This window comes from Panicum hallii, chromosome 1, assembly GCF_002211085.1.
Source record: "Panicum hallii strain FIL2 chromosome 1, PHallii_v3.1, whole genome shotgun sequence".
NCBI lineage: Eukaryota > Viridiplantae > Streptophyta > Magnoliopsida > Poales > Poaceae > Panicum > Panicum hallii.
The window spans coordinates 2,670,689-2,695,720 of NC_038042.1; the positions used below are offsets into that span (position 1 = coordinate 2,670,689).

General features: G+C 48.8%; 1 protein-coding gene and 1 pseudogene across 1 annotated transcript; one reads left to right on the plus strand and one right to left on the minus strand.

Moving 5' to 3' along the window:
* Positions 1–12,387: 12,387 nt before the first annotated feature.
* On the plus strand, positions 12,388–13,121 carry LOC112879437. The gene is made up of 2 exons (XM_025943719.1): positions 12,388–13,002; positions 13,080–13,121. The coding sequence occupies exon 1, from the start codon at positions 12,388–12,390 to the stop codon at positions 12,961–12,963; it is 576 nt and encodes a 191-aa protein (XP_025799504.1). The 3' UTR covers positions 12,964–13,002; positions 13,080–13,121.
* A 3,187-nt stretch (positions 13,122–16,308) lies between these two features.
* Positions 16,309–24,562, minus strand: LOC112879521 (annotated as a pseudogene).
* Between the last annotated feature and the right edge of the window lie 470 nt (positions 24,563–25,032).

Genomic DNA, 25,032 nt, shown 5'->3' on the forward strand with positions numbered 1-25,032 from the left:
GAACCCGGATTCCACTCAGACGCCCGAAATTTTGCCCGGGCACACCCGTTAGGAGCTCACCGAGCTCGTCACTCGAGCCATCGAGGCAAGTGACGCCGGCTCAACCCCTCCGATCACGGAGACTGCGGATGGGGTCACCTCCACGCATGTACGCACACAACACCGTCGATCCGACCGCCCTTTTTTGTGGCAGGGTCGCGGCAAGTCGGGGAACCGCATTCCCACTCGAGAAGGATGGCAAAATTCCAGCCCCCGACCGGACTCACGGACGGCCGTGGCAAATACAATACACCCCGGGTGTCGATCGGGAATCCGGCAAGTCCACCCGGGGTATGCCCAAGTAGTAGATTTGTAGGTGAGATAGATCACAGAGCCAAGAACTTGATAGTAACACAAAGACGCAAGGGTTTTAGATAGGTTTGGGCTGCCGAGAGCGTAACACCCTACTTCCTGTGTTCTGGTTTGTATTGACTGGTTTAGGGTTTGTGGAATGAGTAGGCTAGTTGCGTTGTGTTTGATGGGTACCCCACGGCTCCCTTATATAGCCGAGTAGTCGTGGGTTACAAGTTAGGTCAAAATCTACTCAGTTTGCTTACAAGGAAATAGATCGGTTAAGATACATGATATCGCAGCTACCGAGTCGGCCCAGATCCTGATCCCAAAGGACCCTGCCCGTCGTTCAACCGAGTGCCTGTACACCGTGTCATTTTCTCGCAGAGTCGTTCCCTAAAGAACAGGACCCCACTCGGCAAGGAGGTATCTGGGTCTACCTCCGTCAAGTCCTCGAGCGCCGAGTTGTTGAATGGATTCCTGCCGAAGCCATGAAGCCGATCGGTGTTCATTATGGCAAAAAGGCACCTCTTCAAACCTTCAAGCTCCGGCAACAGTCTTGATGTCAGTAGACTCCTACCTGTTCCTTTATTTTTCAATGGGATGCACCTCTGGGAGCACCCATTAGGTGTAGCCCCCGAGTCTCGAAAGGGCTCGCAGAGGCGTTTCAAGCATCAATAGAACAAATCTATCTCCCTTCTTTTAGATCGCTTAACATTCTCAAGATCTTGTAGCGCCCAGCCCCCGATCAAGGTTGCTGGCGGAGTCGCGGAGACACGACGAGTCAAATAGGCGGCGCCTAGCTCCCGAGCAGGGTTGCTGGCGGAGTCGTGGAGACACGCCGAGTCGATAAGTGGCGCCCAGCCCCCGAGCAGGGTCGCTGGCGGAGTCGCGGAGACACGTCGAGTCAAATAGGCAGCGCCCAGCCCCCGAGCGGGGCCGCTGGCAGAGTCACGGAGACACGCCGAGTCAATAGGCGGCGCCTAGCCCTGAGCGGGGTCGCTGGCGGAGTCGTAGAGACACGTCGAGTAAAATAGGCAGCGCCCAGCCCCCGAGCGGGGCTGCTGGTGGAGTCGCGGAGACATGCCGAGTCAAATAGGTGGCGCCCAGCCCCCGAGCGGGGTCACTGGCGGAGTCGCGGAGACACCGCGCCCAGCCCCTGAGCAGGGTCGTTGGCGGAGTCGCGGAGACACGCCGAGTCAATAGGCGGCACCCAGCCCCCGAGCAGGGTTGCTGGCAGAGTCCTTTCTCGCGGCCATCCCCCAAGCATGGGAGCTAGACGAGTCACACGAGGTACGCCGAGTTGTTTCATACGCCCAGCCCCGAACGTGGGAGCCAGACAAGTCGCCGAAAGCACGCCGAGTGCCCTGTCACGCTCAGCCCCCGAGTACAGGAGCTAGACGAGCCACCGGAAGCACGCCGAGTAGTTGGTGCTGTAGAGAACAATACAAATATTATGTAGCATAATGGGAAATATTAAACCATTGAAGGTGTCAGAATCGATCTGATGTAATAAGGTTGTTTTTGCATCGTTGCTCCCATTAGGTCATGTAATTTCCCCGAGTAATTAGTCTATTATGTTTAAGCACCTGGCCCTGCACGACCTCAATTCATTGTGGTGAGAGCGGGTCATCGGACACGTGATGAGAGAGTTGCAAGGGAAGTCGAGGTTTCACGAGTTAAGGCGTGTGCTACCCAAGTAGTTTAGTAACCGTTGGGGGAAACATAAAGCAGTCTGCGATGTGCCAGAGAAGAGATCGCGCGTAGAGCGCACTCGTAGGGTGTAGCCCGACTGCCCGTGCAGCGGACGAACCGTGTAGGTCATCAGGAAAATATGTGATATGGTTGGCGATAGTCACAGAGAATAGAAAATATTTAATTGATAAATATTTACTTAAATATGACTTAGCTTGATTCATGGCTGAGCAACGGCAGTCGAAGTAGTCGGCGTGGCCGAGCAGAAGTCGAGATAGTCGGCGTGGCTGAGCGGGCGGCTGTCGATATAGTCGGTGAGCATCGCGCAACAGTGCGGCCTTGCTCTTGGCAGCAGCCGATGAATCCATACGTGCAGTCCAGGTACATAGTTTGAGACGAAGAATTTTATGGAAGAAATCTTAGCATGAGTCAGCAAATTGCAATGAAAACGGCAACTAAAACAGTAAAAGGAAGGGGTAGGCAGTAGGTTCCCTGTTGACGCGGACGTGGAGCACGTGCAATGGCTTGTTTTCTTGTCTTGCCTTGAGTCGATGCATGCACGCATGCGTAGGAAGGCTACCCTAGGGCGATTAAATCACGATGGTTGCCTGCTTGTGCAGTTGTGTGCGTTGCGGCGGCCGGTTGGATAGATGTTCAATTGTTCATAATGCCTGCCATCAAGGTTGCAGCGTCGATTGTGGAGCCGCCGCCTCGTAGGTTTGGAACCGGAAAAACAAACCAATATGTGATTATGAAATTCAAGAAACAGATTGATTTGAGAGCGATGTTAAAAACCACTCACCCGATTGTTGATGAATGCTGCCATCAAACTCGCCATTAGGACCCTGGAGATCCCCTACGTGACGCGCCAACTGTCGGATTGGGATTCCGGCAAGTCCACCGGGGTATGCCCAAATAGTAGATTCGTAGGTGAGGTAGATCAAGAGCTAAGAACTTGATGGTAATACAAAGACGCAAGGGTTTTAGACAGGTTTAGGCTGCCGAGAGCGTAACACCCTATGTCTTGTGTTCTAGTCTGTATTGACTAGTTTAGAATTTGTAGAATGAGTAGGCTAGTTGCGTTGTGTTTGATGGGTACCCCCACGGCTTCCTAAAATAGCCGAGTAGTCGTGGGTTACAAGTTAGGTCAAAATCTACTCGGGTTGTTTACAAGAAAACGGGTTGGTTAAGATACATGATATTGCAGCTATCCGAGTCAGCTCAGATCCTGATCCCGAAGGATCCTGCCCGCCGTTCAGCTGAGTGCCTGTATGCCGGGTCGTTTCCCGCGGAGTCGTTCCCTGAAGAACCGGATCCCACTCGGCAGGGAGGTACCTAGGTTTACCTCCGTCATCGGGATAAACGCGCTTTAATCCTGGCGACTAAATATTGCAATGTATAGTCGGCCCATGACCGTTACAAAGTACGATACCACCACTAAGGTGGTAATGCTGGTAACCTTGGAGGCTGCTCCAAGAGTAGGAAGACCGGAAGGAACAACTTCCTCGCAAGTCTCTTTCTTGCATCCCCTCCCAAGGACACCGACCGAACGAACACTTCGCCTCGGGCAGGCCTCGAGATTCTTCACCAAGAGCAGACAACTGGAGCCACTGCAGCGCCTTCATCATGCAGATGAGAATAGCGCCTTCCTACGACTTGGATAGCACGATGCGACTTCTCACCCTGGGCAAAAGTATGACGCAATGAGAATAGCGCCTTCATGATTAAACAAATAGCAAAACCGATCGGGAGCCTCCGACGGGTCTACCTAGGGTCCTCGGAGGGCTCACTTCTCGTTGACCAGCCCAAGGCCACGCCTGGAATAAACATCCATCTACATGAGGTGACAACTTTATCTGGACCGCCTCGGCCCACAACCCCGACTGACAGCTCGGTCAGGATGACCAAGGCCCATATCCCTGACTGTGGGAACGATCGGAGGCCGGGTTCGGACCAAGGCTCCATCCGAGGACTCCAACTGGGTTCCGCCTTGCACGTGCCCACCTCCCCAACTGGCAAGCTGGTCGGGAGGTCAGGCCCGGCGTACCACCTGACCCCAAAAGTAGGTGCGGAGGATAATGATGAGCATCGGGGTCAACTTATCATACACGGCCAACCACTTCTTCCACAGGGGGTCACGGTCCCCTCTGTTATGGCAGCAGGCCGCCACTATTCTACCTACATGTCCTCGCGAAGGGATGGGGCGTACGTCATAATGATACAGCCGGCACGCTGTCACACCCGATTTATAAGAATATAAATCGAGCAATCATATATGCGCCAGGATCAAGTCACGCATATATACAACAGATTATCAAGATATCACAACACATGTCACGAATAAGAGCGTATAAATTATAAAATAAATATCTTTATTACAACTGAATCAAGAATCAGTTCAAGCAATGCGGAAGCGTAAAATGAATACATGAAGAGCTGGGCGCCACAGGGACGTCGACTGGGAGACAAACGCCTAGAAGTCGTCGAAGCCGCTGACGTAGTCCTCCACGTTGCCGGGCACTGAGCAGCAGTCGAAGATATCCAAAATAGAACAGAAGAGTGGAGAGGCAAGTGTGAGTACAAACTAGTACTCAACAAGTATAACACAGACTATGAGGCTCTAGGCTAGCTTTTAGCTTTTAGTACTGCATTAGCTTTTAGTACTGCATTAGCTTTTAGTCTTGGCAAATTTTATTAAAACTAATTACTACAAGTGGATGAATTACCATAACCCAATTACATAAGAAATTAATCAGTATTAATTAAAAACTACTGAGAATTATCCAAACCACAACCACCCGGGGAATCTCCCTAGTCAAAGGTTGATAACCCCACTAATCAAAAGGAGGATCTGGGCCGCTCATGACTGTGACCACAGCTGATATATCAGTTTTACACTCTCGAGAGGTTGCACAACTTTACCCACAAGTCGTGGGCTACGCTAGTTGTTCATCACACTTCCTTAGGTGAGATGGCTAGCAAGCACACTACGAGACCGTTACAAAGGATCACGTTGGTAAGGTGTAACCGCTAAGGATTCTGGATCAGCGACGATGGGGCCCACCTCTAGGGGTACAAGACACACAACACAGACCAAGCCGGAGGAGCAGGGACCATTGAAGCTTACCACCCCTCTTGTCCACGTAGGTAAGTTACTCCCAAACCAAAATGACCTAATTAGTAAGTCAAGACCGTCCCATTCCAGTCTTGTGGTTGCTCGGTTGTCCCAGGTTGTCGCTCTATGAACCGGTCCTTATGGAGAGTGGCCAACCAAGCACTAAGCACCGTGCTGGCCCCCTAAACCATGTTTCTATTAAAAACATCTTTTATCGAGATGTGAGCCGCTCAAGCACACAGCACAGAGGGCCACTCTCAGAATTAAGTTGCATATACCATTAATCAAATTTAATTAAAAAGGACCAAGTGTGTTATAGCGCAGCAACCTAGCACAACTAACCTAAATGCAACCCAAAGGATATATAAAGGATATAAAGTGGCTAGGAAAGTCCTTATAAGTATACAATATTAAAATGCAATATGAAATTGTAATTAAAGTGATAGGATGTTCATGTTATACTTGCCTTCCTCGTACTCTCCCGGCTGCTGCTCGAACTGCTCGGAAGATGGCTGCTTCTGGTACTGGTCCAAAGGCTCCGCGTCTACTCATGATCATCAAGCATAGTCCACACATACACACATGCACAAACGATAGCAAACTATAAGAAAACAGTACAAAATTCATAGAAACAGCATACAAACTAGTCTAAAGCTATTCTACGTGTTACAACGATCGCGTGGATATAAAGAACACCTAAAACGGAGTTAAAACACGAAAACTACGCTTAAAACAAGGTCCAGGGACCTATTTGCGAGAAAAACAGAACTTCCAGGGGCTTCTGGACAAAAACTAGGGACCTAAACGTGATTAAAGGGTAGACACAGGGGCTAGATGGCTAAAAACCCTAGGGCTGGACTGCGGGCATGAAAACTGGAAAGCTCAGGGGGTCAAACGGAAAGAAAAGGACCTGATCGTAATTATTTTTAAACTACAGGGGACCGCGGGTTGATTTCTCCAAAAGGCAGGGGCTCTTTAGCAAAACTAATGGGCTAAAACGGTATCTTCTGTTCTGGATCGTCAGATCCAATCCCAACGGCCCTGATTAGATCCAACCCGCGAAGGGGTACGCGCGCTCGGTGACCGTCGGATCTGGATCCAACGCTCCTGACCTATACTTAAACGGATCTAATCTCGATCGCCCGTTCTACATCTGACAGTCCTGCATCTCCCTCAACCCGAACCGGTATCTTCTAATTGGGACGGTTGGATCTAGATCCTGCGGTCCTGAACTACTCCCAGCGCGATCTAATCTTGCCCGTTCACCACCGATCGGACGGCTCAGGGAAAAGGGGGAGCCTAGGGGCGGCGATTGCTCGCCGGCGACCACCCCCGCGGCGGCGCTTCACCGGAGGTGACCGATCTCGGCCATCTGGCCCCCATTTTGAACAACATCAAGTCCTGGAGGTAGAGCACGATGCGCTGAACACACCTAGACGCTCAGGAAAACAATTTAGGGCTCGGGTTGGGGCTTCCCACGACGGAGGCGGCACGGGATCACGGTGGCACGGGGGACGGCCATGCGCAGAGGGAAATAGGGAGGGAAGAAGGGCTCGGCGCGTTCCTTACCTCCCCTGGAAACTAAGACGGTGACTAGCGGTCGGGGACTGGTGGCGCCGGGGAGAATTGCGACAGCGCGGGCCCGGTCGACGGCGGCATTGCCCCCGGGTCAAACGGCGGAGCGGCGCTGCGAGACTTGAGGAAAACTGGTGAAGGCAAAAGCGGCTGAGAGGGAACATGAGGAAGATGTCGCGGCTAAGAAGGGGGGGGCGGTCCTCGGCGTGCGGGCCACCGATCCAACGGGTGCCGCGCATCCCGCGGGCGGTTGCCGCTTGAGCCTCATCCGAGCTCGGGTAGCTTCCAGATGCATCTAGACGGGCGCGGTGCGGAGAAGTGGGCCAGGGGGCAGCGGGGCGGGGCCACGCCCAGGGACGGGTGCGCCGGGTCGGCGTGGAGAGAACGGGGGAGAGAACAGGGGAGAGATGCGAGGGAGAAGAGGAGTCTGACCGGTGGGGACCGCTGGTCAGAGGGAGAGAGAAGGAAAGGGAGACGCGTTCTGGCTGGGAAGAAGAGAGGCGCCGACATGTGGGACCGAGCTGGCAGCAAGGGAAAAGGAAGAGGGGTGTGACCAGGAGCTGGGCCGGCTGCTGGGCCGTGCGGGGAGGGGAGAGGGGAAAGCCCGAGGGGAAGAGAGAGGGGAGTGGGAACTGGGCCGGGCTGGGAGAGAGGGTTTGGGCTGGCTTCTTCTATTCCTTCTCTTTTTTTTTCCTTCACTCAATCTATTCAAACAAACCTATTGGAATTCAAATGAATTTGAATCCAACTCTATAAGTTCAACACAAGGAAAATAATGCTGCAGCATGAATGCACAAACAATTTGATCCTATAATAAATTTTAATTACTTGCGTTATAAAATTACTTTAAATGCGAGATAAATTAGGGAAAACCCTGGAAAATTTATTTAAGCCCAAATAAATTCCTTAAAATTAGGGCAAATTACCTTAGGGTGTTACACACGCCCCCATCACAATGGAGTGGCCGGGCGTGGCGCTAGGGACGGGGCGTGACAGCCGTACCGTACCTGTTAACATCCCCATGACCTCCAACCAACGAAGCATGACAGGTAGGGACAAGTCAAGATGCTCGCACCACGACGCATGACTTGGACGGTGGTCACTAGAAGATTCCTACTGACGGGATGGGTAGTCCCGACTGACAAAGCTGACGACGCCCACCGGCAGGGTTAAGAATTCTCTCTTTCTAAAGAAGACACTCTTTGGACTATAAAAAGGAGGGCCCTTCGTCTAGGACACGAGAGACCATGGACTCTCAAATCTCACAACTTTGGCTCGAAAGTTTGTAACTCCCCAACTCATACGAGTACCTGGGCTCAAGCAATACATCCGACTGGATGTAGGGCATGATTGTCTGAACCAGTATAAATCTTAAGTCATTATGTGTTAGGCCACGTCCAATCACGACGCACGATGCACACTTGGAGTAAGTTTAGATCATTTTCGAAATTGATACCCTACCTCCCACCTGCTCCGACAGCGAGTCGCCGCCACGGCCGCCACTAATCTTGCTGCACGCTCGGCTAGCTCGTCGGGGTGTCGCCATCTCGCGAGCTCTCGAGGAAGAGAGGCAAGAAACAGAAACGGCATGGGGAGGAAGACGTGCGGCAGGAGAAAGATAAGGCTGGGCATCGGTGCCGGCCGTTTTTAAATTATTATTTTTTCTTAATTTGGAAGAAACAATTGTTCAGATAAATCTATCATTCTTTTCTCGTACCAGCCTAATATGATATTTATGTTTGTATATGCTGCAAGTGGGAGAACCTGGGATTGGACAAGATCTGAGAAACCCATGCAAGAACGTGGGAGAACCCTTTTAAAAAAAGAAAGAAAGAAAGGCTGTTCTTGCCTTCTTGGTCGTGTGGGCTGTTGCACACGGTCCACACACAACAAGTGAAACCATTCTACGGCCCAGCTAGACATGGAGCCCATGGTGGAGTTGCTGCAGCTCGCCGTCCCCCAGCCAGCTGTTTACATTTCTTTTGTTCCATTACATATGGCCCAACTAGGTTTTTCTGCTTGTCTGCGGCCCAAATTCACCTTGGAAACAACGGGCTGGCCGGCGACGGCGCACGAGGGACGGACGGTTCGGTTACGGCGCCGTTGGCAAGGGAGGCGGCCGGAGGCGGCTGTTTGGTTCGACGCCTAACTTGCCGCAGCCTAACGTTAGGCGTGCCACACCTCGTTAGGCACCCGTTTGTTTCGCAGCTAACCGTAGGCACGCCGCAGAAGTTAGGCAGGCCGGCACCCCTTCGCCTCACAAAAAAAACGCCTAACGTTCGGCGATCGAAACGAGCGCCGCACTCCCCGCTTTTCCACTGTGTCGCGCCGCACTCCCCATCTCCCTGCCGTCGCCGGAGCTCCTCCAGGTACGATCCCGTCGCGCCTCACCTCGTTGGGGAAAAGATGGGGGTAGGGGACGGCGCAGCCGGTCGACGGTCGCGGATCCGTGGCGGCGGCGGCACCACGGCACGAGCTGCAGCGGGGAGATAGCGGGCGCCGCCATGGCGCGAGGCTCCGGCCAGAGGGCCGCCGCCATCGCGCGGGGCTGCGGCCAAAGGGGTGCGGGCAGAGGGTCGCCGTGGGCAGCGGCGAGGGGCGCCGCGGGCGGCGACCAGGGGGGCGCCGCCACCGCATGGGCTGCGGCCAGGGGCGCCGCCACAGGAAGGGCTGCGGCCAGGGGCGCCGTGGGCGGCTGACAGGGGTGCCGCGGGACTCGGCCACGGCGTGGGCTGCGGCCAGAGGCGCCGCGGGGAGAGAGAGAGAGAGCGCGCAAAGTGGATCTGGAGGCGGAGCATGCAGCAGCGGCAGGATTGCAGAGCCCTGGCGCTACGGAGGCCGGTGGTTTGGCCGTTCCCCCCGCCCCCCGGCTCGCCGGCCTCGTTTCTCGCTTGCCTTTACTTGCCCCCGGCCCCGCGCCCCGCCCCCTGATCCCCGTCACTCCTCCTGCCCGGTGGCGCCTGACCCCGGCTGCCGCAGGCTTTGCCGAGCGCGCTGCCGCATGCCCGAGTCGCACGCACTCACGGCAGCCTGCAGCGCGCAGCCATGCACTCGATTGATGCGTGTGCGCTCGCCGCGGGCACGCATCCATGCATCATCCTACCCACGCGATCCAGAGGGAGCACCGGAGCAGGCAGGCGGGTGTGGGCGGCGGCCAGGGGCGCCGCCACGGCATGGGCTGCGGCTAGGGGCGCCGTGGGCGGCTGACAGGGGCGCCGCGGGGCTCGGCCACGGCGTGGGCTGCGGCCAGAGGCGCCGCGGGGCTCGGCCATGGCGTGGGCTGCGGCCAGAGGGGCCGCTGCCAGGGGCGGCGGCGGCAGGCAGGGGCGCCGCGTGCAGGCAGGGGCTCTGCCATGGCCGGGGCCGCCCAGCTCTGTGCGCCGCCGTGCAGTACCTCCATGGATTTGCTCCAAATTGCTTCACTAATTTTGTGGCTTTTACCTTTTTTTAGGGATTACTGAGCAGGGATTATTGAGCAGGACAATCTATTAGAACTTCTCCAAGGTATATTTTCGTTCCTCTACTTGTATAAGCATGAGTTGTATGCATTCTAATTAGTTTATAATTTGTATAGATGGGTGAAAAAATGCTGTATCTTGAGTATTGCCATTATTATGAAATTCGAAGAAGAAGGATTCTTATTTGCATGGCAATCTGCGTTGTTATGTTATGGTACAAGTTGCAAGAAAATAGATTGTCCAGGAGGTACATCAAATATGGTTCTTTGCTAGAAAGAGATTTAGAAAGGGAAAGGCGTCTCAATCGTTTGTATAATGGGACCGAGGCTAATTGTATTAGTGAGTTGCGAATGCTAGAGCCGTTTTTCATAGGATATGTGACCATTTAAGGTCTCGTGGGTTGTTACAAGACAGTATGCACGTCTCTATTGAAGAGCAGCTTGCTATGTTCATGAAGTTTGTTGGCCATAGATGGACAAATAGGTCGGTTGCCTTTGAATTTTTGCGTTCCGGAGAGAAAGTTAGTAGATACTTCAATGCTGTTCTAGATGCTCTATGCATTCTGTCCCGTGACGTCATTACCATGAGAACCACCGAGACACATCCAAAAATATCCAACAGCCCAGGAAGATTTCACCCATAATTTAAGGTAACATATACATATGTAATTAGAATTTAATCTTATATTCGTTAATTTGTAGTACCTACTAATAGAATAACTTTTTTTATTTTTCCTAGAAATGTATAGGGGCTCTGGATGGCACTCATATCCCAGCATCGGTTCCTCTATATATGCAGGATAGGTTTAGAGGTAGAAAACACTATCCAACACAAAATGTGTTAGCTGTCGTGGACTTTGATCTTAGGTTCACATATGTCTTGGCTGGATGCGAAGGATCAGCTCATGATTCCTATGTGCTACAAGATGCATTGTCACGCCCCTCAGGATTAAAAATTCCAGAAGGTATTTAGTAAAGTCATAAGTGATGCCTAGTGTTTTGCCTTAAAAAAATATTACCTAACTTTAGCTAAATCCAATTGTAGGTCACTATTTTCTAGCTGATGCTGGTTACGCTGCTAGACCTGGTATATTACCTCCGTATCGAGGTGTTCAGTACCATCTTAAGGAGTTTCGGGGGACTAGGCGACCAGAGAATCCAAGGGAATTGTTCAATCTTCGTCACTCCTCCCTTAGGACAACTGTTGAGCGGTCATTTGGCACACTCAAAAACAGATTTAAGATACTAACAAGTCAGCCATTTTTTCCTCTTAAAACTCAAGTAAAGATAGTATTAGCTTGCTGCACTTTGCATAACCTTATAATAGACGAGGGTCCTGATATTTATGTCTATGATGATGAGACATGGTTTGCAACTCTTCCAAGGAGCAACCGTTCCTATGGTGATATGAATATAGACAACCAGCTGTGGGCAAATATGCGCGATCAGTTAGCCCAACAAATGTGGGATGAATGGGATCGAAATTGATGTATTTGAGCCCAACAAATGTGCGCTTGTATTCGGATCTATGTACTTGTATTGTGTGTTTGTATTTGGACGTGTGTGGTTGCATGCAGACCTATTTTCTTGTATTGGATGGTGTATTCAGACCCTGTGTACTTGTATTTGATGGTTGCATTTAGTTGCTATTGATTAGCTATATAAAGCGGCTTTATTCAGATCTTGTTTCGTTGCATTGCTATATTTTTATTTGTTGATCTTGAGTACAGATATGGTTAAAGGAAAAGAGAAAGAAAAGGTTGAAGGTGATGGCTCCGCTTGTGAGAGGACCATCACTTGGGATGATGATCAAACCAAGTTTATGTTTGGTTGGTTCATTGAGTTCATAAAGGATCAACATGCTGGTTTCAAGCTTAAAAAACAGCACCACTTCAAGTGTGCAGAAGCATTGAATAGACAATTCAATATGGGGGTAAGTGCTACCCAAGTTGAGAGACATCTGAGACACTACAAGAAAAATTGGAAGTTTGTTGCATCAGCCTTAGCTAAGAGTGGTAACACTTTTGATGCAACAAGGTCTATGGTAATTATCTCTGAATCAGACAAGGCAAAACTACAGGTGCTCTCTATTTTTCAATGTATTTTTGTTAATATTTTACTGTTTTAATGTAATTTAGACAACTAAGTAATATGTTACTTTGTGCAGGTTAGAGTAAGAAGGCTCCTTTCTAAGCCTATCAAATTCTACAATGAAATGCAAGAATTGTTCCGTAACAGCAATGCAGACGGTTCTCTTGCTATGGATGCCGCTAATTGCATGAATGACACACAAGATGATGAAGACAATGACTTGAATGATGACATATGCAATGACTTTTCAAATTATGCTCAACCTCAAGATGATCTAGGTGATGATTCTGACACTTTGCCTTCTCCTACAAATGAGCAAACTAGCTTTTTATCCCAAACTGGCGATGGTAGTTCATCTAGCTCTGGAATGAAGCGTCCTAGAGCTGAGGGTAAACCAGCCAAGAGAGATGTGAGACCGAAAAGTCGGTTGTCAAAAATAGGGGATACAATTGCAACTACTTTGGTGACCCTTCAACAAGAACTCAAGAAGCCGGCACCGGCTCTACCACATATGCCTAATTCTGATGCTATCTTGTGGCAACGGATTGAAAATATGACATTAACTACCGATCAAAAGCTGATGGTGGGAACTTTTCTAGCACATAAGGATCAAAAGGGTATGCGTGGTTTTCTATCCGGTTCAGCTGAGATGACATTTCAATCATGGGTATTCAAATTTCTCAGTGATTCGGGGCTGTAATTCCCTATGTGCTTGACTGCTATTTTGTTTAAGTGCCAGGTGATATATGTTTCAGTTCATACATTATTACTTTCATTGTTTGCACTTTGCTAAAATGAGCTGTTTTGCATTTGTAGACTCATTCAAGAATTAACTGAAGGTGGATGGTGTCAATGACGGCACTTCTTTTGATTTTCTTTTAGGCTGATATATGACAGCTAATGAAGATATATGGTGATGCTCACATATAGTTTCTGTAGCACTAAAATGATGGTAGTATGGTGCTGCTCATGTTTCTGTAGAACTAAGAAGATGATAGTATGGTGGTGCTCACGTACTTTTGCTAATGGTACGATCTTTCGTGGACAGTGCTACATTAGTATTGCTCTAGAAAATTGGCATGATTGTTTATGAAAAAAAGATCACTGCATGATGTAATGGATTGTACGAAGTTCAGATTACTGCATTTTATAAGCTATACGTGTAGTTAAGCATAGCTGCTGTTCTGATCATTGGTTCCTCCATGAGTCAGATAATTGTTAACTGTTTTCTTCTTACAGTTTAAATGTTGTCCATTGTAGCTATGACACAGCCCTTTTTTTTATCATTGATGTCAATTTTCAGAAGATCACGGTTAAGTGGCTTTTAGGTGTGGTAGCAAAACAAACAGTTACCACACATTGGTGGCAGCCATCCAAACTGCTACCACATTTTTTTTCTAAATGCCTAACTTTAGATGTGGTTATGAACCAAACACGTACCTTTAGACGTGCTACAGCTTAGACAATAGGCTAACCTTAGTCTAGTCGAGTGAGGCGTCGAACCAAACAGTGCGAAAAGGTGCTCGTTGGCGCCGACCCCGACCCCGCATTTGAGCTGCCCGCCCGCCAAAGCGGACGACCGTCGTGCCCGCGTGGCTGCGGCGCCACTCCCAGTCCCCGGCACCGGCGAGACGGTTCGCGGTTCGTACCCGCGCGGCGCGGCGGCGGTTCTAGCGCACCCCTAGTACGCGTCCGCGCGAGTGCTCTGTTCCTGGCTTCCCACCGTACAGCGTTAAAATAAGTCAAATCCGTATTCCCCTGGTCAAAAAACGAGTAATTTTATCCCCTCCGTTGGATCACCTTTGGACGCTGGATAAGCCCGCCAGTCACGCCGTGTCACTAAATCCATCTCCGAACGAGAGGGACTTCAGATTTCCTAAGAATCTGAATATGTGCTTATTTGTTGTTTCCTTTTGTTACCCTTTTCTTTTGATTCGTTGGTTTGGAGTTCTTGTTCTTACTGGATGTTGCACAATAAGGAAGAAAGAAGAACTAAGCTTGGTTAGTGTGTCAACACGCGCGCTCTCCTCACGGGAAAGATTTCTCTCGGCTCTGATCTCATTTTTTTCCCTTCCTCCAAAAGTGCATGCGTTGCTGCTTTTCCTATGGAAAGTTTCTCACCATTTCCTCCGTTCCAAACGCTTCCGTAGCTTTCCTTTCCTCCGGAACGAAAAGCTCCCATCTTTCTGTGTTTTTCCTCCTTTCCAAACAGAGCCTTAGAACTTCCAACCAACGATTTGGTGAGCTTTGTTAGATAACTAGGCAATTTTCGGTATATTTTAATTCTAAATATTAATATCAATTTCATGATATAGATGAGTGATAATGTGTGTACAATATATGTGCTAGTGTTCATGTTATTCTCACTAATAAGCATGAACAAAGAATTAAACCAGAGTAGGTTTAGTAAGTACCCCAAGGCGGGACCAGTGCCGAAGGCACCGGTTGCGCCGTTACCAGCTGGAATAGACATGCTATTCGACTGGCCTTACTCGAAGTAGCCGAACTATGTCGATGCAGGAAGATGTTCGCAGTGCAGTCCCACAAACGGTCACGCCGGGAAGTAGTCGTTCGCACGAGCGGTTACGCCGGGAAGTAGACGAAGTAGTCGTTCAGGGAGCGAGCAGTCGCGTCAAGACGCTCCCCAAAAACCTAATTGCCCGCGTCCCGTGCAGGACCTTCAGCGAGCAGAGGTTCCGGAGGCCCTGCTCTCGCTAGACCTGTGCGCGCAGTGCTAGCGGTGGGGAAGGCAGAAAGCAGCTGAGGGAGAAGGGAGAGGTCTCCTGAAGAGGAGTACCTGGATGAGTGCTTGAGATGAGTGAGGATGGGAGGAGAGGGTGCTGGCTTATATAGGCACGAGATGCCTCAGGTTCAACGAACCTGGACGTCATGAATGGTTTTGATGAGCGGCAGTTAATGTGCCTCAGGTTCAACGAACCTGGACGTCATAAAGAGCCTTCAATGTCTGGTCATTAGAATCGACAACGTCACGTCCGGCCGCGCACCGCACCGCCCGGCCGGCCTCGCCTCGCCTCGCCACGGCCACGGCCCGGCGAGGCGAGCGAGCGCGCGCGCGCGTGGTTCACCGTCCTCCTCTTACCGGCTTCTCAAGTGGTGTACACGAAGTCCACCTTTTAAGTCGGTTGAGATCCTCCTCAATTCCCGGTACGGAATTAAGCATTGATTCCCTAGCATTAATAGTGGGCTTTAAATTCTTTTAATGCAATGGAATGAATGGGCCAAGCCCATTACTCCAACAAGCTTTTGAGTTTTGAGCCAGGTATCAGCTTTTAAGAGGGCTTTGAGCCAACAAATTGGGCAGCCCAATTTTTCAACACGATAATAATCAAGAAACCGACCCAAATCTTACTATTCCATTCCTATACGGTCGAACTGGAGCCCAACCCCATCAATGCAAAGGATGACCATTCCTCACAAAAAAAGAAAAGAAAAGAAAGACAGACGGGCTCAGCACAAGGAGGCGATGCGCGGCGATGCGGCGCGGCGGCCGGCTGTGGCAGGCATTTGGAGTACGACGGAGGACGGAGGATGGGGCAGCAGGTCCAGCACTAGGCGCTTCCTAGGTACACCGTAGATTAGGGACGCGGAACCAGCGAGCCTCTAGTTGCTCAAACTTTCGGTGAGATGCTCTCTTGTAAGATCTTTCGAATTATTTTATCTCCTTATGACCCTAAAACATCATATTCCCTACGAATTTTTGTGCGAAAAATGATGATTTTGTTTGTCTAGGATTTTCGCTCCCTGTATTGTATTTCTGTACGCTTAAGTGCGTTATTTGATCCGCAATGCAACATAATGAAAAGATTAGAGTAGCACATGATCATCACAGATTTATACAACTTTAGCATAAAATTTATAAGTTTCACTTGGTAGTGACCATTTAGACTGCTTCATTCTAATCCTCTCACACATTTAGTGCATAATTTTACATCTCCACCGAAGGGAACATTCTTCAGTGTTTATCCATGAATCACTTCAGGTTACATTTTTCTAGACCTGAATCTGATCTAAATATGATGGATTGTGAGTCGCTGCTGAACCTGAATAGCTAAAATCATAATAAACCAATATAAGTAGGACTAGCAAAAAGCTTTTGATAACACTATCTGATCATAGAGCACCCCTACAATAAAGAATGCTCCAAAGGCAGTCACAAAGGTGACTTTCCCGTCGGTTTGCTTTGTCACATCTGTTGAGAACATTGTTTCTTTTGAACCACAGTGGTGAGCAATCATAGGACCACACAACTTTGGGTTTCCATCAAAGCTAGAATTTGGAAACGTGCTGAGCTGGCCGTTGATTGGAATAGGTCTTTCTAGGTCGTTATTGGAAATATTGAATTTAGAAAGGAAATGCAGAGTGTTTAAGCCAATCGGGATTGTACCTGTTAGATGGTTGCCAGACAAGTCCAGCGCCTCAAGGTTTGAGAGGTTACAAATCGATTGTGGGATCTCTCCAGTTAATTTGTTGGAGCGCAAATCCATTGAAACTAGTGCTTTCAGCTGACCAATCTCTTCAGAGATGACACCTGTGAGGTTATTTCTGCCTAGGTGCAGCATTGTGGAGAAAGAAATGGCCATGCGGTATTGACGTGATCGAGTGTAAATAGGCAGCTCAAAGGCCTTTGGGGCAACCTTGCCTTTTTCTAGCATTGGCATGCTCATTAAGGCTGTTGGAAGTTCCCCTGTAAGGCTGTTGTTAATTGTTATACATGTTTATATGGAAGAGGAAATTTAGGCTGTTGATCCAGTCTGGTATTGATCCGGTTAGTTCATTGTTGTACAATAGTAGCATCTCCAAATTTGTGGGCTTCGATAACCAAAGAGGTATTTTCCCAGATAATGAACAATCATTTAAGAAAAGAACCCGAAGATTCCTAAAACCATCAATTGCATCATCCTTTGGCATCGCCTCATTCTTGAAGTTCTTCCCTATTAGCAAGGTGGTCAGGTTCCTGCAGCTGCTAAGGGTCTGAAGTGCACTTGTGATATTTGTAAGGGAATTGTTAACAAGCGATAAGAATGCTAGGGACTTCAAATTGCCTATTCTTTCTGACAACGGGCCTTGGAACTTATTTGAAGATAGCCGCAATGCAGTTAGATTGGTGCATGAGTAGATGCTTTCTGGAATTGTGCCACTGAAGTTGTTTAGCATAAGATCTATGGTTTTAAGATTGGGTAAGTTGGAGAAATTAACCTTTGTGAGTCCACTGAAATTGTTGCTGCTGAAGTCAATGGTTATGAGACTCGTACAGTTGCTCAAAGTTGATGGAAGCTCCCCGTGTTAGTTTGATCTCAAACCCCGGATCGGTCCAACGACCGATCCGGAGTCCGTTACGCGCCCCGATCGGGGGCGCACAGCCAACCCAATGGCGTGTGGGCCCCCGTCGCGCAGCGCCAAAATAAATAGGAGGTGGGGGCCGGGGCACGCGAGACGAGGTTCGCCGCCGTGCCCACAGCCCACCTGAAAACCCTAGCTCGACCCGATCTTAGAGCGGCGCTGAAGCGACGGGAAGCGCCGCCGTCGCCTCTACACCGAGCTCTGCCGCCGCCTCTGCCCCACACGCCCTCGACTCCGGCTCGGCTTCCTCGACACCATGGCAAGCAATGGAGAAGCTGGGTCTTCAACCGGTGGTACGGCCTCTCCAATCCTTCTCTCTTTTCTCTCTGTTACTCTCTAGATCACCCGCAAATGCTATCTTGTTCAGCTAATTACTGAGTTAATTATTGCTTAGTCGATCACTAAGACTTTTCAATGGTATCAGTTAGCCTAACTAAGCGTAGTTAGCCTCGGGTAAGAAATCCACAGCAATTAGAAGGAGGGGATTTGCATTAATCCGAGAGAAATTGCAAGGCAAGACAAAAGAGATCGAATCAACCCTTCAGGGTGAAAGAACACACGCACCCCGAGCCAACCCGTGCACCAACCCGTGCACTAACCCGAACCCTAACCCTAACCCTAACCCTAACCCTAACCCTAACCGGCCAACACAGGAGGACACTTACCTCAACATCGGGAGCTCCTTGCTCCACGGGATAGCGCCGCCGCGACCCAGGTACTCCGGCGCACCATCATCGTCGATGGGCGCGGCGAGCGTGCCATCGCTCGGGGATTCCCACCGCGCCTCGCGCGCGGGCTAGCTCACCACCGCGAGCCCACTCGACGGCGGCGCACTCACGCACAGGCGAGCGCGCTCGCCGGCGAGGAGGCCCGTGGCGGCGCCGTCACCTTTGGTCGCCGTCACGCGGAGAAAGAGGAAAGGCCGGGGAGGAGCGGGCGAGGGAGAAAGACAGAATGGCTAGGGTTTCGGGGGAGAGGCGCCGCGCGGGGGTTTTGTTCGGGCCGCAACGCCCGGACAGCCGCCCGATGCGATCCGACGGCCAGCGGTCGATCGCAGGCGCGCGGGCCGCTTATGGCCCAGGCGGGGAGCGACTTTCCCGGCCCAGGCCCAGGTTGCGGCCTGGTGCGCGGGTCAGCCCTCCCACGCGCGCGATTGCGCGTTGGGCCGGGCCGTTTTGGGCCGTTCTGGGCCGGTTTTTGAGCCAGAAAACAGTGAATCTTGTCAAGTATTTTTCAGAAATTCTCTTTTGGACATTTCATGTATGTTTTCTTCTCTATTTTATTTTGCACCAACATGACAAATTCTATAGAGAGATCATGACTAAGAAAGTTTCTGAAAGTAAGTATAATTTTAAAGTTTCCGCTGCAAATTTAATTAAGTTATATCCTTTAATTATTTTAGATCCAACGAGATATTATAATTAAAGGAGTCAGTTTTCAGTTTTTTTTTCTTCCGTTATAATATTGTTATTTTCTGACCAACGTTGATAATAGCAGTATTATAATTTTTTAATTAAGTTTCCATGCATTTACCCTAATTCTGCCCAACGGTGTTTTAGAATTAATGCAGCTAGTTAATTGTATATCTTAAATATTGACCAACGTTAAATTGAGATATGCAATTATTGTTTTATAAAAGCAGTTCTCACCCTTCTTGATTTAAATTTCAGGATCTAATGTAATGACTTTTATTAATGCTATACCGCCGTTGGATGGTTCCAACTACGGGATATGGGCACAGAAGCTAGAAGTGGCTCTCGCACTGTCAGATATTGATTTCGCCATCACCTCACCGTTTCCCGTTTGTCCCGAGGAACTGGTGAGGGATCCGGAAGAGACCTCTGCCGCTTGGCAAGCTCGTCAGAGAGAACATGCAAATGTTCAAATGAAGTTTGATCTTGAGAAACCAAAATAGATCTCTTCCAACAGGAAGTGCTTGATGGTCATCAAGAGTTCCATTATAGACAGTATCAGGGGAGCAATCCCAGAATGCGCCACTGCAGTTGAGTACTTAAAGAAAGTTGAGAGTCAATTTGTTGGCTCTTCAAAAGCGTATGCACAAACTCTGATTCAGAGGTTAGTAAATGATAAGTACACTGGCGGTGGTGTGAGAGAGCACATACTGAAAATGAGCAATATGGTATCTAAGCTCAAACCTATGGACATGGAGCTTCCTCATGCTTTTGTTGTCCATTTGGTTATGGCTTCTCTGCCGACGTTGAAGCAGTTTGTTAACTCACGTTAGAATTAGAGAATGGCTTTAAACTCCAGTTACATAATGTTCTTTATGTACCCTCTTTGTCTAGAAATTTAATTTCAGTATCATGTTTGGCAGATGATGGTTATAAGTGCCATTTTAGCAAAGAACAATGTGAGATTTTATTTGAAAGTCAGTGTGTTGGTCTTGCCATCCGACAAGACAAACTTTATATGTTGCCTATGCATGAGACTGTAAATTCTGTTAGCAATACTACGAGTATTGAACGTACGTCTAACGACGCAAGTCATAAGCGCAAACGATGCGACAATGAAAATTCAGCGAAATTATGGCACTGTCGTTTAGGCCATATTTCGAGGGGGAGAATTGAGAGATTAATTAAAGAAAATATTCTCCATCCGTTAGATTTTTCAAATGAAGAATATTGCATCGATTGCGTTAAAGGAAAGTACGTTAAGAAAATAAAGAAAGAAGCTAAACGCAGTTCAGGGGTTTTGGAGATAGTGCACACAGATATCTGTGGACCATTTCCCATAAAGTCTGTAGATGGTTATGATTCGTTCATAACGTTTACGGATGATTATTCGCGTTATGGATACATTTATCCAATTAAAGAAAGATCAGAAGCGTTAGATAAATTTAAGATTTTTAAGGCTGAAGTAGAAAATCAGCAAAATCGTAAAATAAAAATAGTAAGATCTGACCGTGGAGGTGAGTACTACGGTCGTCACACCCCGTACGGCCAAATTCCTGGACCTTTTGCAAGGTTTCTACAGGAAAATGGAATAGTAGCTCAGTATTCTACACCGGGTGAGCCTCAGCAAAATGGAGTCGCTGAAAGACGTAACCGTACCCTAATGGATATGGTGAGAAGTATGCTAAGCTACTCCACGTTACCGATTAATTTGTGGATGGAGGCGTTAAAAACCGCTATTCATATTCTTAATCGCGTACCGAGTAAGTCGGTGCCTAAAACACCGTACGAGTTATGGACAGGGAGAAAACCTACACTAAACTATTTACATGTGTGGGGCTGTCCAGCTGAGGCGAAAGTATTTAATCCAAATATCGGAAAGTTAGACCCTAAGACAGTAAGTTGCCATTTTATTGGCTATCCAGAAAAGTCGAAGGGTTATCGTTTCTACTGTCCTAACGGATATACAAAGTTCGTAGAAACAAGACACGCTGTCTTTTTGGAGGATCAGATGATGAGGGGGAGCACGGTAGCTCGAAAGATTGATCTTGAGGAGAAGCGGGTTTTCGTACCTACTCCGATGATCCAAGATCCATTTTTCATGCTGCCTGTTGCTGCTTCACCTACGGTGTCAGCACCTGTTGCTAGTTTTTCACCAGTTGCTGCGTCACCTACGGTGCCAGCACCTGCTGTTAGGTCTCCAGCTGCGGCGATGAGTCAGAACCAGGAACCTGTCCTTCAGGATCCGACAGAACCGATAGCCGCACATCAGGGGGAGCAACAGCAACCCCAAGTGGAAGAAGTGCCGATAGCTGAGGCACCGAGAAGATCTCAAAGAACAAGAAAGCCCGCTATTTCGAGTGATTATCAAATCTATAATAGCGAGGAAATTCAGATGGAGGGTGACCCCACTTCGTTTGAAGAAGCCATGAGAAGCGTTCATTCGTCTGAGTGGTTGGAAGCCATGAAAGACGAAATAAAATCGATGAGCACCAACGATGTTTGGGATCTAGAAGAAATTCCTAAAGGAGGCAAAACAATAGGCTGTAAATGGGTCTACAAGACAAAATGTGACTCCAAAGGGAATATAGAAAGATATAAAGCGTGACTCGTGGCGAAAGGTTTCACGCAAAGAGAAGGGATAGACTATAATGAAACATTTTCTCCTGTTTCATGCAAGGATTCCTTCAGGATTATAATGGCGTTAGTGGCACATTATAATTTAGAATTACATCAGATGGATGTAAAGACGGCGTTCCTCAACGGGGATCTTTATGAGAACGTTTATATGGCACAGCCGAAAGGTTTTGTCGTGGAAGGAAAAGAAAAGATGGGATGTCGTCTAAAGAAATCCATTTATGGATTAAAGCAAGCCTCCAGACAGTGGTATTTGAAATTCGATGAAACCGTAAGAAAGTTTGGTTTCAAAGAAAATGAGGAGGACAACTGCATTTATGCAAAATTTAAGAATGAAAAATTCGTTTTCCTTATTTTATATGTGGATGATATTCTGCTTGCTAGCAGCGATATTGATCTGCTGTTAGAGACAAAGAAATTCTTGTCCTCAAAGTTTGATATGAAAGATTTAGCGGAAGCCTCATTCGTTTTAGGAATTGAGATTCACCGAGACAGAAACAAGGGGATTTTAGGATTATCGCAGAAAGCATATCTAGAAAAGGTACTAAAGAAGTACGGTATGCATTCGAGTAAGCCAACACCTGCTCCTATAGTCAAGGGCGACAGTTATGGGAAATTTCAGTGTCCCAGAAATCAGTACGAAATCGATCAGATGAAAGCGGTACCATATGCTTCAGCTGTCGGAAGCCTACAGTATGCTCAAGTATGTACGCGCCCTGACTTAGCTTTTGTCACCGGGATACTTGGCAGATTCCAGAGTAATCCAGGGATAGAACACTGGAAAATGGTTAAGAAAGCTTTGCGTTATGTGCAAGGAACGAAAGACCTCATGCTAACATACAGGAGAACTGAATCTCTAGTGATAGAGGGTTATTCAGACTCAGACTTTGTGGGAGATAAGGATGACAGAAAATCCACGTCAGGCTATGTGTTTACTCTCGCAGGTGGAGCTATATCGTGGAAAAGCTCCAAACAGACAGGTGTATGCAGAATTTATAGCTTGTTACGAGGCATCGGGGCAGGTTAAATGGCTAAAGAAATTTATACCCGGATTAAGAGTGGTTGACAGCATAGAAAAACCACTAAAGATGTACTGCGACAATGAGCTTGCAGTGTTTTACGCTCACAACAACAAGTCGAGTGGAGCTGCCAAACACATCGACATAAAGTTTTATGTTGTTAAAGAGCAAATCCAGGATCATACAATCAGTCTTCAGTATTTGAGCACAAAGAAAATGTTAGCGGATCCGCTCACAAAAGGCTTACCGCCCAATGTGTTCAGAGAACACTTAGCCGGCATAGGTTTACGGGAAAGCCTATGATTCCTGGACAGTAAGGGCCCAAAATTATGGTTCTGTTTCAAACAGAAAAGTGTGTTGTGGCTGTTAATCCAGCGGTAATAACTGTTGAGACGAGGCATGCTCGATGCACTGACCTGAATGAAATCGGACGTAAGAAGTGAGTAAATAAGTTGAGATCAAAGAGGAGAATGTTAGTTTGATCTCAAACCCCGGATCGGTCCAACGACCGATCCGGAGTCCGTTACGCGCCCCGATCGGGGGCGCACAGCCAACCCAATGGCGTGTGGGCCCCCGTCGCGCAGCGCCAAAATAAATAGGAGGTGGGGGCCGGGGCACGCGAGACGAGGTTCGCCGCCGTGCCCACAGCCCACCTGAAAACCCTAGCTCGACCCGATCTTAGAGCGGCGCTGAAGCGACGGGAAGCGCCGCCGTCGCCTCTACATCGAGCTCTGCCGCCGCCTCTGCCCCACACGCCCTCGACTCCGGCTCGGCTTCCTCGACACCATGGCAAGCAATGGAGAAGCTGGGTCTTCAACCGGTGGTACGGCCTCTCCAATCCTTCTCTCTTTTCTCTCTGTTACTCTCTAGATCACCCGCAAATGCTATCTTGTTCAGCTAATTACCGAGTTAATTATTGCTTAGTCGATCACTAAGACTTTTCACCCCGGACATGCTGTTGTGGTCCAAATGGATCGTCACCAGTTTCTTAAGCTCACCTATTGCAGATGGGATATTGCCACTGAACATATTCCCTCCAAGATTAAGGGTCGCCAGATTCTTTAGCCTGCTAATGCCGCTGAGTGTTCGTTCTAACTGATTATCATGAAGAGAGAGGTGCTCCATCGAGGTAATACTGAAGAGCTCATCTGGAAGAGTCCCACTGATGTTGTGCCCAGCGTTAAGAGATGTCAGCATGGAGCAATTACCGAGCTCTTGAGGGATTCTTCCACTAAATTGGTTGTAACTGAGTTCAAGAACAGCAAAGGATGGTGCACTGACACAAAACACAGTTGGTATCTGCCCGATAAAGCTATTATTGCTGGCGTTGAAAGCGATCAAACTCTTCATCGCCTTCCATGTGGGAGATGGAAAATGTCCTGTAAAAAAGTTGCTCGATATGTTCAGTACCTGCAAAGGCCGAAGGGTTGACTTTCTAGCTCTTGTAAATCTCCATTGAGTAGGTTGAAGCTAACATCAAGGATAACAATGCTCTTGGAAGACAATAATTCCATCGGCAGGTCACCATACAAGGAATTGTGGGACAGATTGAGGCACGCCAGGCCAGTGAGGTTGCCCAGGGACGCTGAGATGTGCCCCTGAAGGCTTTCAGAAGCTAGAAAGACATCAGTGACTGCTCTACTATCTGAACTGCAGGTGATCCCTTCCCATCTGCAGCAATCCGTGCTATTCTCCCATGAATTGGTGAGGCCACCGTCCTGGGAGAGCTCAGCGGCGAACTGAAGCAAGGAGCTCCTCTCCTTCTCAGTGCAAGAGGTGGCAAGAGATGCCAAGGAGAGAAGCATCACAAGGGCAGGATGAACCAGTGACATGGCTAACTTAGCTTGCTGGTGGAACTGTTGCAGGCCCAATGCTGTGTGTATTTGCAGGTGTTTCTTTTTTTTATCGAAACATCATTCTTTTTTTATCCACATCATTGCTTGCGTGTATTCAGGGGCATGCCGCCATGTTGGTGTTGACCCAAAACAAAGTGACGGACTACGTTAATTAGCTGGCCTCATAAAGAGGGAAGCAAACCTGATCTGGATGACCACATGAGCAGTACAGATATACAGACTACAAAGTTGCTTTCAGCTTTACTACACGGCACGGCCGGCAGCCGCCGTTCCAAGCACGGCAGGGTGGAACTCACTATCTAGGGCAAACTCTTTCCCCCTCAACACGCAGGAGCTCACGGATCGCCATCAGCTCTCCGCAGACCGCAGCTGGGCAACACCAAGCTTTGTGTTCGATCTAGTCTACAGGGACAAACCTGGAGCTGGGTGTTAATTGAAACTTTTGTTTCTGATGTAAAAAAAAAAAGTCTCTCCCAGGGCGCCC

Excerpts from the sequence above, each read along its gene's own strand:
- LOC112879437 (XM_025943719.1), top strand. The coding sequence starts at position 12,388 with ATGCAAGAATTGTTCCGTAACAGCAATGCAGACGGTTCTCTTGCTATG.